The sequence below is a fragment of the Lynx rufus genome, unplaced genomic scaffold, assembly GCF_022079265.1.
Source record: "Lynx rufus isolate CCGP_SWC_20201006 ecotype Redwood Valley unplaced genomic scaffold, mLynRuf1.p SCAF_4, whole genome shotgun sequence".
NCBI lineage: Eukaryota > Metazoa > Chordata > Mammalia > Carnivora > Felidae > Lynx > Lynx rufus.
Genome location: NW_025814856.1, coordinates 57,148,914 through 57,169,575, shown reverse-complemented (window position 1 = coordinate 57,169,575; position 20,662 = coordinate 57,148,914). Strand labels below are relative to the sequence as shown.

The 20,662-nt window shown below is 43.7% G+C and overlaps 1 protein-coding gene across 1 annotated transcript in view; it reads right to left on the bottom strand.

The window, feature by feature from the left end:
• Positions 1-1,175: 1,175 nt before the first annotated feature.
• Positions 1,176-20,662, bottom strand: part of RPN1 (ribophorin I) — a 31,814-nt gene continuing 12,327 nt past the window's right edge. The window contains exons 4-10 of the mRNA XM_047096057.1: positions 16,954-17,163; positions 15,109-15,301; positions 9,177-9,276; positions 7,145-7,283; positions 6,792-6,911; positions 2,970-3,215; positions 1,176-1,794 (exon numbers count right to left, since the gene is read on the bottom strand). Of these exons, the coding sequence (XP_046952013.1) occupies positions 1,612-1,794; positions 2,970-3,215; positions 6,792-6,911; positions 7,145-7,283; positions 9,177-9,276; positions 15,109-15,301; positions 16,954-17,163 (1,191 nt within the window). The 3' untranslated portion in view covers positions 1,176-1,611. The remainder of the gene's footprint in view (positions 1,795-2,969; positions 3,216-6,791; positions 6,912-7,144; positions 7,284-9,176; positions 9,277-15,108; positions 15,302-16,953; positions 17,164-20,662) is intronic.

Here is a 20,662-nt window from a genome sequence, read left to right as displayed (position 1 = left end):
AGGGACTGGCTGGGTGTGGGAGGTCATGAAAGGCCTCCCTGAAGCTACTACCTGAAAGCTGAGCAGGAACTACCTAAATGAAGACAAGGCATAAACCTTAGGCAGAGGGGCACCCGAGTGGCTCAGTCGGTTAAGTGTCCGACTTTGGCTTAGGTCACGATCTCGTGGTTCGTGGGTTCGAGCCCCGCGTTGGGCTCCGTTCTGACAGCTCGGAGCCTGGAGCCCGCTTCAGATTCTGTGTCTCCCTCTCTCTGCCCCTCTGCTGCCTGCACTCTGTCTCTCGCATTGTTTCAAAAATAAATAAACGTTAAAAACAAACAAAAAAAAACCCTCAGGCAGAGAGGAGAGGAGAGAAAGCATGGCATTCATCTCACACTGTCCATTCCCCCACCTAGATCTCTCAGCTACACCCATGTGGGCACATGGCCACCCTTGCCCAAGGTTCTCTCCCACACCCATTTATGGCCTTCAGCAATTTGTTCTCGGCCAAAATGCAAATCTAAGCATGTCTCATACAGTGGTTGGTCTTCCCTTGGTTTTAGCGTAAAACCAAAAGCCTCGCCAGATCTACAAAGCCTGATCTCATCTGGGCTCTCCCACCTCTGCAGCCTATGCCCTACGCTTTCGGATTCCTTTCAGGTCCTCAAGCCCTAGCCTGTCCCAAGGCCTTTGCACATGCTATGCCCCCTGCCATCTATGTAACTCCTACAGAGCCCAACTCCAAAGTCACTGCCTTAGGGAAATTGCCCAATTCCCCTCTTGACCCAGATTGCGCTGGGTACTCTCCTGTAAATACTCAGAGAACCCTGTCCCTTTTCTTCATGGGGTTTTGTCACAGTTTGTGATTATGAATTTGTATTTGATCATCTGTCCTCCATAAGAACCACCTCTACCTCATCCATCATTGTGTCCTTAGTGCCTAATATAGCATGGGATGCAAAATAGATTTAAAAAAAGAAGTTTAAAAGAGCATTCACTCCACCACTCTGTTCGATGGTTACATAGTCCACTTTACCTCTGTGGCCTTAAGTGTTCTAACATGTAAAATGCAGCCAACACTTGCCATGCAAACTTGGTCTAAGGAGCAAATCCACTATTTTTCAATGAATAAAAAGCACCTGATAAAGGACTATCCTCAGAGTTAATAAGTTACGAGACTGTCACCAGAACAAACAAAATGTTCACAGTCCCTGCTTTATTTTCATTTAGCCACACACGCTTTTAAAAAAAACATACACTTACAAAATACCCAAACATCAGGAATTAGAGCAAAAAACAAGGGGCTTTGGGCTGAAACAATACCCTAGGCTTCAGAACAAAACAAAATCAATCACTACTGAAAATTTCTTTGTTCAAAACACAAAAATATTCTGTTTTTAATGGGATTTAAAGTGTTTTTGTTTCGTTTTGTTTTTGAAAAAAGGAACCCTTTAAGGACAAAAACTAAGTTTCTTGTATTGCCTGCAGCAGGGCCTGGCTTCACTTCCTTGAAGGCCTTTTGTAAAATACAGATGCCAGCATTCAGTGGTCTTGATGATCACCTCCCCCTCTTCGCCCCCAACCTGTCATCTGAAAGTGCAGCGCCCCAGGCCCACCCTGATGACGATGGGGCTACAGAGCATCTAGGATGTGGTCGATCTTGGTGACCAGCTCCTGCCGCTTTCCAGAGATGAGCTTCTCATTCTCAATGTATGTGTCTTTCTTGAGCTTGCCGGCCACCAGCCGCTCAGCTTCCACCGCAGACTTCAGCACGAGCTCCTTGACCTGTGCATCCAGCTTCTGCATCTCGCTTACCTGGCCGAGGCAAGAGCAAGGCAGAGCTTAAGAAGGGTCCTCCCACCCTCCCTCAGCAGGGCCACCACCTCCCATGCCTACAGACCCTGGAGGCCCAGGGCAGACGGGCTGGCTATGGAAGGAGACAGGCCTGGCTTCAAATGCCAGCTCCACTCTCTACTCCTTCAAGATCCGACCCTGAGCGTCAGCTGTAGAGGAGAGTTGTGAGGATCAAGTGGGAACAGATGGGTCACCCCCTGGCACGGTGCCAGGGACACAGCAGGTACTCGAGGTACACTCCTCCTCTTCCCTCTGGCTGGCCAAATCAGGTCCAGGGATTCAGTTAGACAAGACCAATGGCAGCGATATGGCAGAGAGACTGAATGTGATCTCACGGTCACAATCATTCAACACGACAGTTATGTAGTGAGTCACAGTCCCAGGCACACTTCGAGGCTCTGGAAAAGAGCAGCAAGGACAGACTGGGCATCTCGCCTTTGCAAAGCTGCCAGGTACTCCTTGAGCACATAAAGAAAAGCTTCAGAAAGAGGGAGGAGCCATGAAGAACACAGCAAGGAGACTGCGTGCTGGGGAGCGGCATGTGGAGAGGGGGATTGTGGGACACTAGGAGGGGCACCTCTGGCAGGGAGGGAGACTCGTCTTCATTTACAGCCAACAAGAACTCACTCACAAAGCTTGTCCCAGGCACGGTTCTCAGCACTTGACGTGCACTAACTCATTTCACACTCACAACACTGAGAGGTAAGTACTAAGACATGAAGAACGGAGGCACAGAAATTAGGTAACTTGCCCAGGTTTACAAAGCCTGAATCAGAGCCCGAATTCAAATGCGTGATTCTAAGTCTAGGTTCTTCTCAGCAAACGCGAGCGGCCTGGAGCCTTGCCCAGGCTGGTCTCCAGCAGAGGAAGCAGCCACTCTCCATGCCGGCCATGTGGACAGACAGTGAAGTGGAGGCTAGAAGAGCTTTCTGATCCCAGCCCACAACCGACACCCCCAAACTTCTTGTTCCACTGTGAGGGTTGGCACCACAGGACCAGCCAGCGGTGAGCGGGAGCTGCCTGGTGTGTGCTCTACACAGAGCAGCCCCACGGTGCTCTAGCAGGTGGGGGACAATCCCTGGAAGTGTGACCAGGCGGGCAGAGAGCCGAGTGACTCCGGCATGGCAGACACTTACTTTGTCACACAGGTCAGAGCCCTCTGTCTTCAGCCTGGACTGCAGCAATGCAATCTCACTGGTCAGGGCCTTGTGCTCTGTCTCCAGGCTCTTCTTGCCGCTGTTGAGGGTGGACACGTCCCGGGACTGCTTGTACCTATTGATGGTCTCATCAAAGTGACGGTAGAGACCTATTCTCTTGTTGACCAGGGTCAAGACTTGCTCTGTGATGCAAGCCACCTTCATCCTGGCCTCTGCGGCCGGATCCTGTGGGGGAGACATTGTGCATGACAACATCCAGGCCTGAGTCTGCCCCAACCTTCACCTTCCAAAAAGCACCCACCACCAGCTGTGCAAACAAGAAAAGCCATCTGAATCAAACCTTTGCTGACATTAAATCCACTCCAGTTCCGCAAAGGGCAGGACTGGAGACATGAGAATGAAGGAGACATTCACTTCAAAGTCCGGCAGGGCATACAGAGGGATGTGAAAAAAGATACTAATGCCAGAATACACCATGAAAGGGACAGGTGTGGTCCCAGGTGAAGAAAGAGAAGTCTCAATGCAAGTCAGGGAAGGCTTTCAGGACATTTATTATGTCTCTCTCCTTAAAACCTCCAAGAGTTTCCCAAGGCCCAAAGAATAAAGCCCAAGCTCTTTATCCTGCTATTCATGACCCTTTAGATGCGGCCCTACATACTTTCCAGCATTCTCTCTCACCATGAGTCTACTTCAAAAGTCCTAACTTAGGGGCGCCTGGGTGGCGCAGTTGGTTAAGCGTCCGACTTCAGCCAGGTCACGATCTCGCGGTCCGGGAGTTCGAGCCCCGCGTCAGGCTCTGGGCTGATGGCTCAGAGCCTGGAGCCTGTTTCCGATTCTGTGTCTCCCTCTCTCTCTGCCCCTCCCCCGTTCATGCTCTGTCTCTCTCTGTCCCAAAAATAAATAAACGTTGGAAAAAAAAAAAAAAAGTCCTAACTTGGTAGCTCAAAGGCTGAATCTGGTCTACAAATGGTTCATCTGGCCCACGATTATTTTTTTCTCAATGAATTATCAAAGCTTTAAGACAGGGAAATGTATACATAAGAAACTGATCGAATAAACTGACCCATTCATTCAACGAAGTACTCTGCAGCTATACAAAAAATAAAAATTTTTTTTTAAAAAAGGAGGAAGTTCTCTATGAACTGGTATGGGTAATTCTCAGAATGTGTTTAGTGAAAAAAAGAGGTACAGAAAATATGTACTAGTGCATGCTTTGTGCAAGAAAGAAGAAATGAGAATTAAAACATCTGCTTATTTTTGCCAGATAAATCAGGGAGGATACCCAGAGACTGATGAAATTGGTTATCCACAAGGCAGGGTTTTACAAATTCATAACCAAAATTAAATACTTAACAGTGACAGAGAGGGAAACTACAGCAAAATTCAAACAAATAAATGAACTTAGTTATATTTCAAATGAGTTAATACAGGAAAACTACGCCAATTACCTTGGGAACACAGTACTTTGAAAAGACGTTCTCAGTCTAAAGACAAAAAGAACTACTAACGAATCCTGGGACTCTACTTGGTAGATCTGGTGTTTGTGACAGCATGACTGCAGCAATTCTGAAACTATTTTGTGTGTTCACACAATTCAACAAATGAATAAATATATTAATGTTGGGATCCAGGAGAGAAGGAAACATGGTGGAATGAGGGAGTACGGCAAGAACCCTGTGGCTTCAGAATGGAGTGAACATCGGTGTTAACTGCTATTTTAAATACGTTTCTCCCCTGGCTCTGTCTGCTGAAAGGCCCAGACCCAGTGATACTCCAAAAGCAATGATCACACCTAGCTCACAGATCATAGTCCCCACGTACCATTCCACACTAAAAGGAACCAGGGCTGCCTGGAGAAAGTGCAGGATATGCCTGGAACATGCTGTTGTGCCTGACAATAAGGAAGTACTCAAAAAAATGATGAGACAAGAAAAAAAGTCCAATCAGGAACAATTAGAGCATCAAAGGAAGTAGTGCCAGTGGACAGCAGCCCATAGAATAAGGTAAGGCGCAAGTCGACACAAGCAACTAGCCAACCAGGAAGAAAAGCCTTCCCTACAGCACAGTGCCCGCAAAAGGAATCACAGTTTTTCAACCACCACATAACAGACTCAGACAAGAATCAATGGTAAATGCTCTAATGGGTGAATGTATATGAGGGTATTTACATAGCCTCAAACAAATCATACATTAATTGCAAAGAGAAAAACAGTAACTTTAACATGAAGAAATCAGGCAGACATCAACTTAACCCAATAAGGAGAGTTAACATCCCCAGCACTGGGACCAGCTGACATCAGGTACCCCTGATGTGATGTGCCGCAGACACAGCAGCACTTAAGTGCATTCCTACCAAAAATGCAGGGCCTGAATTTAATCAGGGAGAAACATACGATACACCTAAGGGACGTCCTACCAAACTGGTCTCTACATGCCAAATACGTCATGGTCATTAAAGACAAAGAGAGGCGGTGGAGCTGTTCCAGGTTAAAGGAGTCTAAGGAAATGTGAGAACTAAATGCAACGTATGATCCTCAGCTGGATTCTGGAGGAAGAAAAACAATTGCTAAAAATGTCACCGTCACTGGGACCATCAGCCAAATCTGAACAGAGCTTGCATGCTGGTTAACAGTGTTATGGCAATGTAACATTTCCTCAATTTGATCATCATACTGTGGTTCTATTAAGAGAATACCCTTGGGGCGCCTGGGTGGCGCAGTCGGTTAAGCGTCCGACTTCAGCCAGGTCACGATCTCGCGGTCCGGGAGTTCGAGCCCCGCGTCAGGCTCTGGGCTGATGGCTCAGAGCCTGGAGCCTGTTTCCGATTCTGTGTCTCCCTCTCTCTCTGCCCCTCCCCGTTCATGCTCTGTCTCTCTCTGTCCCAAAAAAAATAAACGTTGAAAAAAAAAAATTAAAAAAAAAAAAAAAAAAGAGAATACCCTTGTCCCTAAGCTACACGCACACTTAAGTACTCAAGGAGGGGAAGGATAAAAACGCCTGCAACTTACTCTCGAATGGCCCAGGAAAAATAATTATATATAAAGAGACAGGCCAACGTTAATTGCTAGGTCTAGGTAAAGAGTATACAAGTTATTTTTACTACATTTGCAAAATTTCCCTAACAGTGGAATTATTTTAAAGCAAAGTTTAAGAAAAACAAAAGCAGGGGCACCTGGCTGGCTTAGTCAGTGGAACATGTGACTCTTAATCTCAGGGTTGTGAGTTGAAACCCCATGTTGGGTGGAGCCTACTGAAAATAAAATTTAATACATATATAAAAAAAATCAGCTTTTAAACTTAAAAAAACAGGGCTATTTTGTAATAAAACCTAGACTCAGCCCTTCCGTCTGACAAGATTTGCTAGTAGCTGCCTCACTGGGCAGCCTCACCAGTCTATGGACCAGCCAGATCAACATCTTTGCTGCCCCTCATGGGTTCCACTCAAGCCCTTCCTGTTGTCGCACAAACTGTTCTGAATGCCCTTCTCCGCCTTCTCTGCCTGTCACCGCCTCAGGGTAGTCCCACCACCGAAACACATACCTCCAGCTGCCCTGTTTCCACAGTACTCACCCGTCAGTAGCACCTGCCTCATTTAACACAGCGCGCTCTGTGATCGCAGTAAGAACAAGGTGTCTCTTTTCATGGTAAGGGTTAGCAGAGGCCACAGGCAGGGACAAGGCTTCTGGGGGACAGGGTTCTGCCTTGAACTTGTTCAAAGGACTGGTGCTCAGAAAAGCTAATGAAACACATGACCAAGGGTGCAAGATGACTAGCAAATGTAGGGGGAAAGCCAAAGGGTACCTTTGTGATGGAGAAGTCCAGCCTGACATAGATGATGACGGTGAAGAACAAGATGTAGAACGCAGCCACCACCAGCAGCGGCTCCTGCAGCATTAGCACCTTGTTGAATGTGTAGTGGACCTAGAAGAGAGAACAAGGAAGACGGGCTCTGACAGTCTGCATGGACGCTGGGGACAACACAGGGGCCTCAGCAGGCCAATGATCACCCAGGCTGCCCCACCTACCCACAGAGGGGACTGTGCTCAAACCCCTACAGCCCAAGGAAGGAAAGATAAAGACAGCAAGTCCCTGGCCCCCAGGACCTCACACTCTGAGGAGGAAGGCCCAGAAGGCAGAACTGTGGAGCCACTTACCACGATGTCCTGAATGTGCTGTTCCACCAGATTTTTCTTATAGGCAACAATCACAGGGCGGCCAAATGTGTCCAGGTAGGTGTAGTGCAGCTCATCTGGGGCACGGCTGATTTCATAGGGACTGTCAACTTGGATGTTCCTGGACGAAGGTAGGAATGAAATACAGCCTTAGACAAACTGCACTGATCTACGTACGAGGTTTATTTAGGGTTGGAGAATTCTAAGGCTCAAGAGGCCTTTCAGGGTCATGAAGTTCACACTCCACTCTGCTCCCCTCCCAGCACCAGGGACCACCAGACCTCCCGAGACAGCTAACCCACTGCCAGAAAACCCTGAGTATCAGACCACTTTCCTGCCAAGGCAACAACCATCCCCCTGCACCTTGTACTCGCTAGTCCTCGCCAGTGCTGGCCAACCCCTCGGAGTCACATAGCCCACACAGCCCTCCTGCTCATTCCACCCAACAAGAGCCTCGCCGGGACTTGAAGAGGCCCCTGAGAAGTTACTTCGAAGTACCTTCTCTTCACATGACTGAGAACTTCTTATAAGGTATAGTGGGACAGGCCCTGTTTTTGTCTGCCTGGATCCATTCTCCCTCCTCCAGGCTCTCACACTCTAGTTTTGCTAAAACTCCCCATCCCCCATGGAATGTCTTCCACAGCAGGAACAATCAAGGTGACTCTCTCTGGTGATCAGAGTGGACACATGACCTGAGAGGCCAAGCAGATGCTCCCCTTTGAAATGAACCCAGAGCAAAGTGACACAAATATGCACATAGGAATTTGTCACTCATGCCAAGGGCGGGTCCCCTGTGAACATCCATCATCCATGGATGGATCCATCCACCCGGTTTCCACCAACTGGATTCCCAGAGACTCTCTGGATCTGCAACTTACGCTGCCATTTTATTAGAGATGCCTTACCCTTCAAATGCAGTCCTTTCTGCTTCAACCGGCAAACGACTGCCTACCGTTTTAAGCACAGAACCCTAATACACCACCAGGACCGCCCTTTCTGAACCTGGTCTGATGGGCCCAGGATAAAACAAAGCCATTACTCCATTGCTTTTTTTTTTTTTTTAATTTTTTTAATGTTTATTATTTATTTTTGAGAGAGATAGAAAGACAGAGTGCAAGCAGGGGAGGGGCAGAGAGAGAGGGAGACACAGAATCCGAAGCAGGCTCCAGGCTCTGAGCTGACAGCACAGAGCATAACGTGGGGCGTGAACCCACGAAATGTGAGATCATGACCCGAGCCGAAGTCACATGCTTAACCGACTGAGCCACCCAGGCGCCCCCACTGCTCTTCTTTTTTATAGTAACACAGCACAAGCGCTACCTGGCTGTCCTGACTCTGCATTTTGTCCTCTTATAGATCATCCCATCCCCTCTGGAGGCTGCACCTGTCACACACAGGGACTCTGTTTGGGGAATAGGTTTCGTAAACAGGGGCACCTGGGTGGCTCAGTCGGTTAATCGTCCAACTCTGACTTCAGCTCAGGTCATGATCTCACAGTGCATGAGTTTGAACCCCGCATCGGGCTCAATGCTATCAATGCAGAGCCCACTTCAGATTTTCTGTCCCCCCCCCCCCGCCTCCCCCCCCGCCTCTTCCTCACTTGCACTCTCTCAAAATAAATACATCTTTAAAAAAAAAGAAAGAGGGGCGCCTGGGTGGCGCAGTTGGTTAAGCGTCCGACTTCAGCCAGGTCACGATCTCGCGGTCCGGGAGTTCGAACCCCGCGTCAGGCTCTGGGCTGATGGCTCAGAGCCTGGAGCCTGTTTCCGATTCTGTGTCTCCCTCTCTCTCTGCCCCTCCCCCGTTCATGCTCTGTCTCTCTCTGTCCCAAAAATAAATAAACGTTGAAAAAAAAAAAATTTAAAAAAAAAAAAAGAAAGTCCCTACAGGCCTCTCAGTCAAAGGTATGTACTGAGCACCTATTCTACACCCCTAGGACACAGTTTCCCCTTGAAGTACCACAAGGCCACCACCAGAGAAATGGGAAGCCGAGGAAAGGAACAGTCACACTCACTTGGCCCCCTCAGGCAAGATGATCTTCACTGTCAGAGAATCTATCACTTGCTCATCAAACACATGGTCCACAAACCTCATCTTCAGTGCATACTGGTCACCTGAAGAAAGAGCAAATACACGCAGTGATGTGAAAAACAGAGAAAATGGCACAGGAGCTAGAGGGATGCAGAGGGCATGGACGCGCTCATCTTCCAGAGAGGAATGAACAGATGCCATCTGAAGTTAATGGACGAGGAGACTCTGGGAGACAGAGGTGTGGTGGCAGCATGGTTTTGGGTCTTCACCGATTTCTACAGAAAGAGCAACAAGATGGCAAAACCAAAACCCCACGGAACATACTTACAACAAAACTGGATAAACTAGGGATCTCCACAAACCCCAAAACACAGAGGAATCACAAAACACCAACAGTCACACAACCTGCACATTATTAGTAAGGCCACCAGTGTCTGTAGAGGACGAAGAAGGAACCAACAGGGCAAGTGACAGACCTGAGAAGAGAAGAGCCCCAAACAAGACATATTCACTAGAGAGCGAAGCAGGCCAACTGGAGAAGAGCAGCCAGAGCTCTGAGTCCTCCTCTCCCGGTCCCACATAGCAGAGAGCAAAATGGGCCCACAGACCTGCCGGTCTAGAGGCATCTAGCCCCTGAGAACTTGGAAAAGCCATCAGAGCTCCCCTCCAAGGACAGCACCATACACGGAGGAAAACAAAATCAAGCCTAACAGGAACAACAGAGCTACAGGACACCGAGCCAGGGCAGGCTCCGAAAGCAAGCCACCATTTTTCATACTACATTAAATCAAATGTGCAGTTACGATACTTCGTCTTAATTGCTCACATTAAAAATGAGCAACAGGGGGCGCCGGGCTGGCTCAGTCAGAAGAGCATGCCACTCCTGATCTCGGGGTCGTGAGTTCGAGCCCCACACTGGGTACAGAGATTACTTAACTGAATAAATAAATAAATAAATAAAAGAAAAACTTTAGAGGAAAAAATGAGCAACAAAAAAGGATAAGGGTGTCCCTCAGTCTTAGAGTAAGTTATGTTTTTAAAAATTACTAAAAAAGACAACATCCCTACAGAAAATGAAAACATGCGAGAAATACATGCCACAAAACTAATCAAAACTGTTCCTGCTTTCTAAAAACAGGCTAATGTTAAAGGTATTCTAAAAATGACACAAGTCATGAAAAAGTAATATAAACAAGAATTCTAGAAATTCAGAAATGACAACTCAGAAAAAAATTTAGGAAATAACTTTTAGAAATTAAAAAAACTGTCTTAGAAATGAAGGCAAAGCTAGAAAGAACAGGAGTGAATAAACACAACAGGTAATGTCTTCTAATAAATCAAAAGTAAAAGGAAGCAAAGTTTTCAATGAAGGCAAGATTCAAGAGAAATTGCCAAATATTAAAAACAGGCAAAGACTCTGGGGCGCCTGGGTGGCTCAGTCGGTTAAGCGGCCGATTTCGGCTCAGGTCACAATCTCACGGTCCATGAGTTCAAGCCCTGCATCGGGCTCTGGGCTGACCGCTCAGAGCCTGGAGCCTGTTTCAGATTCTGTGTCTCCCTCTCTCTCTGCCCCTCCCCCGTTCATGCTCTGTCTCTGTCTCAAAAATAAATAAATGTTAAAAAAAAAAATTTTTTTTTAAATAAAAAAAACAGGCAAAGACTCAACATAAAAATAATCGGGATGGGGCGCCTGGGTGGCGCAGTCGGCTAAGCGTCCGACTTCAGCCAGGTCACGATCTCGCGGTCCGTGAGTTCGAGCCCCGCGTCAGGCTCTGGGCTGATGGCTCAGAGCCTGGAGCCTGTTTCCGATTCTGTGTCTCCCTCTCTCTCTGCCCCTCCCCCGTTCATGCTCTGTCTCTCTCTGTCCCAAAAATAAATAAAAAGGTTGAAAAAAAAAAATTAAAAAAAAAAATAATCGGGAGCGCCAAAGGAAAAAACTTACAAAAAGGTTTAAAACTGTAAGTTGAAAAACCATAATGCAGACCCAAGAAGAGCAACCCAGAGCAACCACTGCCAAGATGTGTTCTAGTAGAAGTATTAGGATTTTTTTTTTTAATGTTTACTTTTGAGAGACAAAGCGTAAGCAGGGTGGGGCAGAGAGAGAGGGCGACATTGAATCTGAAGTAGGCTCCAGTGTCCGAGCTATCAGCACAGAGCCCAACACGAGGCTTGAACCCACAAACCATGAAATCATGACCTGAGCCAAAGTCAAGACGCTTAACTGACGGAGCCACCCAGACGCCCCAAAAGTATTAGATTCTAAAGAAAGAATCCCTTTCAATATTTAAGACTTAGAAGGGAAGTGACTCACAGAGGGGAAAAATTAAATCATCAGACTTTGACAGCAACACTTTATACCAATAAGAGTGTAACACATGTAAGATACTCTAGGAAAGATGTGTAAGCCAAGGATTTTATATTCATCAAAGTGACTCACATGCACAAAAGGCACAACCTGTTAACATGTAAGAACTCATTCCTACAAGCCCTTCCTAAGGAATCTACTAGAGAATAAGCTTCAGATCATCAAAATGAATAGAGACCTATCAGTCGATGTAAAAACTGACATGGTGAGCATTAACTACACTTACTGCAGAGCTAAGACCAGAGTTAAAAGTGGGGAGGTATGCTGTGTAACAGCTATTTGTTCTGATGATATATACATAGTATACATGCAGCACACCAAAAAATGGGGTAGGGGGCACCAGAGTGGCTCAGTCAGTTGAGCATCCAACTTCGGCTCAGGTCATGACCTTATGGTTTGGGAGTTCGAGCCCCATATTGGGCTGGCTGCGGTTAGTTAGCACAGAGCCCACTTTGGATCCTCTGTCCCCTTCTCTCTCTGCCCCTCTCCCATCTGCTTTCTCCCTCTCTTTCTCTCTCAAAAATAATAAACATTTAAAAACTTAAAAAAAAAAAATGGGGCAGAATGGGGAGAGGATATTCCAAAAATAAATAAATAAACTAACTCTTTTCAGTAACCATATTGGAAGTGGCAGTGTGATCGTTTTTATTCTGAGACTGTTGTGTAGCAGGTGTGGGATAAAACAATTGTGGAATGCTCTAATTCTGTCACCTTCTCTGTCCTTCAGAACAAGAATTCTCAGTATGGAACTAAGTACAGATATAACAGGAACAAAATCCCTATAACTCATACTATTAAGTAACTATAAAACTTCATACTTTTGTTTATACAAAGACATAATATATATTTAACTCCATTAACTGAAAAGGCCTAGAAAATTTTTTTTTAAGTTTATTTATTTTTGAGAGAGAGAGCAAGCGAGCATGCACGTAAGTGGGGGAGGAGCAGAGAGATGGGGGAAAGAGAGAATCCCAAGTAGGCTGCACACTGTCAGCATGGAGCCCAACGTAGGGCTTGAACTCACGAACTGTGAGATCATGACCTGAGCCGAAATCAAGAGTCAGATGTTTAATTGACTGATACACCCAGGCTCCCCGAAAAGGCCTAGAAATTGACCAAACTAAGCGCAATGAACATTCCTAGTTCTCAGGTTGTGGTCTTAAAACACCCTTTTCCACAAGAAGAAACCAGAGCTTTAAAGAGAAAGAGCTCAATCCAGGTCTGGGACAGAAAATAAACAAGTTGAGGAGAGCCTGACTGGCTCACTCAGAAGAGCATGCAACTCTTAATCTCAAAGTTGTGAGTTTGAGCCCCACTCTGGGTATAGAGATTACTTAAATAAATAAAACTTAAAAAAAAAAAAAAACAAGAAATGAAAATATACAAGTTGAACCAAGAATGTCTTTTCATAAGACAGCAAGGAAGGTTAACAGCTATCAATTTGCAAGAAATACAGAAGATACAGGAATACACTGAATAATATAGGAATAATACAGGAACAGCATTTTGAGTAAGCAGTCAGCAAAATCCAGACTGGAGACTACACTACAAGTGGCTCAAGTTCTTCAACAGATAAACTGTATTCAACACACACACACACACACACACACACACAGAGGAGGGACTGTGGATTATTAGAGACTGATAAGACATCGAATTTTTTGGAAGGGCAAGACTAAAGTAGATTATCTAGAGAAGTACACTTGGGTGATAAAGCTATGAAGAAAGTCAAGAAAGTGGTTACCAAGAGTCAGGATGGTAACTACGGTTGTGGGGAAGGAAGAGGTACAGGGAGAGCCTTTTGGCTGGCTGGCAAAGTTCAACTTCTTGACCTGAGTGGTGTTTACAAGGTGTTCTAGTCATTTACTGAGCTATACATCTGTTTTGTATGGTTTTCTACATTCAATTTTGTGTTTAAAAGGTTTTAAAAAGAAAGACTTGAAGAAAATATGGCCAAATCATTATAATGATTAGTTCTGGGTGCTCGCATAAAAGTGCTTATTATTCTGAGTTTTCCTTAATTTTTTAAATGCCTCAAATTAAAAAAAACGTACACAGCTCTGTCTTATGATGGAACCGGGGGTTAGAAGAGGATTTTGACTAGGCTGTGTGAACTATTATATGCAGGCATTACTTTTACAACAGTAATTTATCTCCACCCATGAAAAGTTGTTCCTGCTATCCCAGCCTTCCAAAAAATGATAATTCTCTCTTCCCATCAAAAACGACTGGTAAAAAATAAACTCAAAATGGATAAAGGACCTAAATGTGAGACAGGAAACCATCAGAACCTTAGAGGAGAAAGCAGGAAAAGACCTCTCTGACCTCAGCCGTAGCAATCTCTTACTCGACACATCCCCAAAGGCAAGGGAACTAAAAGCAAAAGTGAATTACTGGGACCTTATGAAGATAAAAAGCTTCTGCACAGCAAAGGAAACAACCAACAAAACTAAAAGGCAACCAACGGAATGGGAAAAGATATTTGCAAATGACATATCGGACAAAGGGCTAGTATCTAAAATCTATAAAGAGCTCACCAAACTCCACACCCGAAAAACAAATAACCCAGTGAAGAAATGGGCAGAAAACATGAATAGACACTTCTCTAAAGAAGACATCCAGATGGCCAACAGGCACATGAAAAGATGTTCAGCGTCGCTCCTTATCAGGGAAATACAAATCAAAACCACACTCAGGTATCACCTCACGCCAGTCAGAGTGGCCAAAATGAACAAATCAGGAGACTATAGATGCTGGAGAGGATGTGGAGAAACGGGAACCCTCTTGCACTGTTGGTGGGAATGCAAATTGGTGCAGCCGCTCTGGAAAGCAGTGTGGAGGTTCCTCAGAAAATTAAAAATAGACCTACCCTATGACCCAGCAATAGCACTGCTAGGAATTTATCCAAGGGATACAGGAGTACTGATGCATAGGGGCACTTGTACCCCAATGTTCATAGCAGCACTCTCAACAATAGCCAAATTATGGAAAGAGCCTAAATGTCCATCAACTGATGAATGGATAAAGAAATTGTGGTATATATACACAATGGAATACTATGTGGCAATGAGAAAAAATGAAATATGGCCTTTTGTAGCAACGTGGATGGAACTGGAGAGTGTAATGCTAAGTGAAATAAGCCATACAGAGAAAGACAGATACCATATGGTTTCACTCTTATGTGGATCCTGAGAAACTTAACAGGAACCCATGGGGGAGGGGAAGGAAAAAAAAAAAAAAAAGAGGTTAGAGTGGGAGAGAGCCAAAGCATAAGAGACTGTTAAAAACTGAGAACAAACTGAGGGTTGATGGGGGGTGGGAGGGAGGGGAGGGTGGGTGATGGGTATTGAGGAGGGCACCTTTTGGGATGAGCACTGGGTGTTGTATGGAAACCAATTTGTCAATAAATTTCATATATATATAAAAAAAAAAAAAACAAAAAAAAACGACTGGTAATTCTCAAAACAAATGAACACCAGTAGAAATAAAAATGCAGGAAATGAAAGATAATGATAGTCTCTCCCCTAAGCACTAAGTACTAAAGACTGACCCAAATTATAGAGGTACTCATAGCTTGGGAGGTTGTAGCCAACAATGTAATGAGTCTTCCACCCGCCAAACAGAGGGAAGCGAGGCCGGATTTCCATCTCTACAGAGTCGTCCAAAATAAGGAGGTGGCTGGTGGAAACGTTGCCAATCTCATCCCGGTAGTAAACATCCTGGGCAGCAGCAGGGAGGATAGTCTGCAAGAGAAGGGACATGCCTGAAAGGCTCCAGAAACTTACTCACAGGACATGATCCTAATGACAGAAAAGATTTTCTACACCAAGAGCCTCCTTGTAGCAATATTTAATTAAAACAGTCCCCAAACTGGAAACAACCTAAAAAGAAGTCTAACTACCATCCCCACACCCAAGGCTTCAAAATTTCTAGATATTGTAACTATTTCTCAATCATGGTAAATAGCCAAATTCTCCTGAACAATAAATAATGAAGAGAATTGTAAATACCTTTACGAATACTAAACGATTAATACAAAGATAAAAATAATCTTTAAACTACTCTGCAGGGAGAGAAACATAAAAATGGAAGAAATTACATCAAATCGCTAGGTGGCAGGGTTATGGAGGGTTTCTCCACCTCTTTACTGTGGCTTCCAAATCTGTAAGTATCTTTTCGTAATCAGGAAGAAATAATGCTAACACTTCCATTCACATAATGAGCCCTTCTATAAAACAGAAGAACAGCTGACCCTTGAACAACATGAGTAGTTCATAAACTGCATGAGTCCACTTATATGTGGATTTTTTTTCAGTAAATACAGTACTTAAATGCCATGTTCTCTTCCTTATGATTTTCTTAATATTTTTTTCTCTAGCTTACTTTGTCATAAGAATGTAGTATATAATTAATACATACAACATACCAAACATCATAATGGACTGTTTATGTTATCAGGAAGGCTTCCAAAAAACAGGAGGCTATAAGTAGTTAAATTTTCAGAGAGTCAAAAGTCATACACAGACTTTCAACTGTGTGGGGGGCTAGCACCCCTAACGTCTGTGTTTCTCAAGGGGGTTTTCTTTTTTTTTTTTTTTTTTTTTTAACGTTTATTTATTTTTTGAGACAGAGAGAGACAGAGCATGAACGGGAGAGGGTCAGAGAGAGGGAGACACAGAATCTGAAACAGGCTCCAGGCTCTGAGCTGTCAGCACAGAGTCCCACGCGGGGCTCAAACTCACGGATGTGAGATCATGACCTGAGCCGAAATCGGACACTCAACTGACTGAGCCACCCAGGTGCCCCTCAAGGGGGTTTTCAACTGTGCATGTTTTCAGCTTTCCACTGTACACGCTCTTATTTACAAGACAAAAAATATATACAACTTCATATGCAATATAATCACGTATCTTTTTAAAAGAGCATTATAAAACAAAAAAGAAATATTAAAATAGGAGCAATAGTAATGTCTGGGTGGTGATTTGGTCTTCCTTTTTCTATTATTCAAGTTTTCTTTTAAAAACATGGCCTACTTTAGGGCACCTGGCTGGCTCAGTCATTGGAGTATGCGACTCTTGATTGCAGGGTTATGAGTGTAAGACCCATGGTGGGTGTAGATATTATTTAAAAATAAAATCAAAAAAACCCCCCAAAACAACAAAAAATAAATAAACAAAATCATTAAAAAAACAAACAAACACGTGGCCTACATATACAAATGGGGGCACTTTTTTTTAAAGATTCTTTCTGCTGGTTCTAACACTGTGAGCTCAACTACCTGAACACCAAACAATCCCAAACAACGGTCAATATTCAGATACTTTAAAAAAGCAAAAGAAAGGGCAGATATGATAAAATGATACTTTCTCCCACTGTCTGGTTGAAGACCCCATACCTTAAATGAGCGGATGGAGGCTATTCCACTATCTGGCTGTCTCTGGTAATCATAGCGTGAAAAGGGCCCCTTCAGCACAGCCCCTGTATGCTTCAAGTCCACATTTTCTTCCACAGCAATGTTACCCCAGTGAGAGACCTCGATGACTCGGGTCATGCTGGTGATGGTCAGGAAAGGGCTGTTGTTCTCATAATGTACTTTAAAAGTATCCTATAAAGGAAGGAAACAAGTGACAAATGAATCAATACTAGTTTCAAATAAACTGGAGACAATCCATGTATCAGCAACAGAATGGTTAAATTATGGTATATCTACTGTGGGCCACATTCTAAAATGATGCTTACTAGGACTTTTTACTGGCATAGGGAAATAAACATTCAGGATATATTATTAAATAGAAAAATAGGATACACAAAATTGCTTTAGGTTCCAACATAAGTATCATTTGTGGTCTTTTTTATTTTGTTTTGTTTTTAATATGAAATTTATTGTCAAATTGGTTTCCATACAACACCCAGTGCTCATCCCAACAGGTGCCCTCAATACCCATCACCCACCCTCCCCATCATTTGTATTTTAAAAACAAAAACTTCTATGCTCCACTCATCTTATAGCCACCATATGAGTAAAAGGACAAAAAAAAAAAAAAAAACTGGAATGAAATACATGAGAATCCCAAGTAACAGTTATAGATTATTTCTTTCTCCTTGTACGTTCTATTTGCAAAATTACTACAATGAGCTTTTTAAATTGCCTTTTAAATAATTTTTCCGGTTTTAACATAAAATGAAACCTTAAACTATAATAAAAAGTGTGACTAGGTAATATTCATGATCTAATAAAAACATGATCTCTACCCAATGAGCTAGCAAATAACCTCAAAACTGAGGATGATTCATAACATTACTGAATTTTTCTAGCACATAAGAAGACTTATACAGAAAAGTTCATGGAAGACTTTTTCAGCTAACATGTATGGAGCTAACATGTTATCTGGTAGTCACTTTTATGAGCTCTAAACAAATGTATGATCATTTAATGCTCAAAACAACACAGTGAGGTACTACCCATCTCATTTTACAAATTAAAAAAACCGAGGCCCAGCAGTTTTAACATATTCAAGGTCATAAATGAATCTAAGTGGCAATACTAAGTCTTCGGGTCTTCAACTCTGTAGTTCTGGCTCCGCACTCCTCCACAGTAAATACTGCCTCCCAATGACATCTCAGAGAATTAAAGGAAATACTTTTGGCAATTCCTCCTCCACTTTGCCAATTTCACCACTGAAATTAGTATTCATTCCTCCCAATCACTAAGTTAATATAAATGCCCCTCTATGAATACACACCTGGAACCTTAAAAAATGGTATCTAAAAGGACAGAAGGATCAGAAAAATACCCTTCTTCCCCAAAAGACCACGAAAAGGACACTGTATTCATTCTCATATATCCTACTACTTTATTCACTCATTCTAGGACTGGATTTTTAAAAGTTCAATTTCATCCATATCGTATTATTTAATGCCAATAGTGACAAGGGTGCAAGGAAACCAGCAGTTTCTGACCGCTGATGCCATGATAAATTGGCTTAACCTTTTGAAAAACCACTTGGCAATATACATCAAAAGATTTTTAGGGGCACCTGGGTGGCTCAGTCGGTTAAGCATCTGACTTCAGCTCAGATCATGATCCGGCGGTTTGTGAGTTTGTGCCCCACATCAGGCTCTCTGCTGTCAGCATAGAGCCAGCTTCAGATCCTCTGTGTCAGCCTGCCCCCCCCACCCCGCTCCTCCCCCACTTGTGCGTGCGGATGCCCTTTTTCAAAAATAAACATTCAAAAAAAACATTTTTAAATGTTCATATGCCTTAATTTGAAAACTTTTACTTCAGAAAATCTATCCTATGGCTGACAAACACATGAAAAGATGCTCATCACCCAACATGAGGGAAATACAAATAACTACAATCAGGTATCACCTCACAACTCTTGAGAAAGGCTAAACTCAACAACACAAGAAACAGGTGTTGGTGAGGATGCGAGAAAAGGGAACCCTTGTGCGTGCACTGTTGGTGGGAACGCAAACTGGTGCATCCACTCTGGAAAACAGTGTGGAGGTTCCTCATAAAGTTAAAAACAGAACTACATTATGATCCAGCACTACTGAAACTACGGGGTACTCACCCCAAAAATACAAAGACACCAATTCAAAGGGATACATGCACCTCTATGTTTATAGCAGCATTATTTACAATAGCCAAGATACGGAATCAGCCCAAGTGTCTGTCAACCAATGAATGGATGAGATGTGGTATACACATACACAACATAATATAGTGCTTAGCAAAATAAGTCAGCGAGAGCAAGACAAACACAAAACAATCTCTCTCTCTCCTTTTGAGAAGAAGGGCACTGCCAGCACAGAGACCCATGCGGGGCTTGAACACACAAACCATGAGATCATGACCCAAGCCGAAGTTGGATGCTTAACCGACTGAGCCACCCAGGAGCCCCAAGAAACAGGTTCTTAACTATAAAGAACTGGTGGCTATCAGAGTGGAGGAGGGTGGGGGGATGGGTTAAATAGGTGAAGGTGATTAAGGATTACACTGGATGCAATGAGCACTAGGTGTTGCATGGTTGAATCACTGCATTGTACTCCTGAAACTAATACTACACCGTATGTTACCTAACTGGAATTAAAGTAAAAACTTTAAAAGAGGGGCGCCTAGGTGGCTCAGTCAGTTTAGTGTCCCACTTCAGCTCAGATCACAATCTCACGGTTCGTCAGTTCGAGCCCCGCATCGGGCTCTCTAGCAGCGTGGAGACTGCTTCAGATTCTCTCCCTTCTCTCTCTGCCTGTCCCCTGCTCTCTCTCAAAAATAAATAAACATTTAAAAGAAAATCTACCCTGACAATATATAAAAAATCATATGCAAAGATATTAACGTTATAGTATTAAACTTTTTTTTTTTTAATTCAAGTTAGTTAACATACAGTGTAGTAGTGGTTTCAGGAGTAGAACCCAGTGATTCATCACTTACATATAACACCCAGTGCTCGTCCCAACAAGTGCCTTCCTTAATGCCCATCACCCATTTAGCCTTTCCCTCCTCCCCTCCAGAAACCCTTAATTTGTTCTCTGTGTTTAAGACCTCTTACGGTTTGCCTCCCTCTCTATTTTTATCTTATTTTTCCTTCTCTTCCCCTATGTTCATCTGTTGTGCTGCTTACATTCCACATATGAGTGAAATCATATGAGACTGATCTTTTTCTGACTGGCGTATTTCATTTAGCATAATACACTCTAGTTTCATCCACGCTGTTGCAAATGGCAAGACTGCATTCTTTTTGATTGCCAAGTAATATTCCATTGAGTATATATACCACATCTTCTTTATTTGGGCTCTTTCATAATTTGGCTATTGAGTTCTATTTTTTTTTAATAATTTATTTTTTTAAATTTACATCCAAGTTAGTTAGCATAAGGTGCAACAATGATTTCAGGAGTAGATTCCTTAATGCCCCTTAACCATTTAGCCCATCCCCCCCCCCCACAACCCCTCCAGTAACCCTGTTTGTTCTCCATATTTATGAGTCTCTTGTTTTGTCCCCCTCCCTGTTTTTATATTATTTTTTCTTCCCTTCCCTTATGTTCATCTGTTTTGTTTCTTAAAGTCCTCATACAAGTGAAGTCATATGACATTTGCC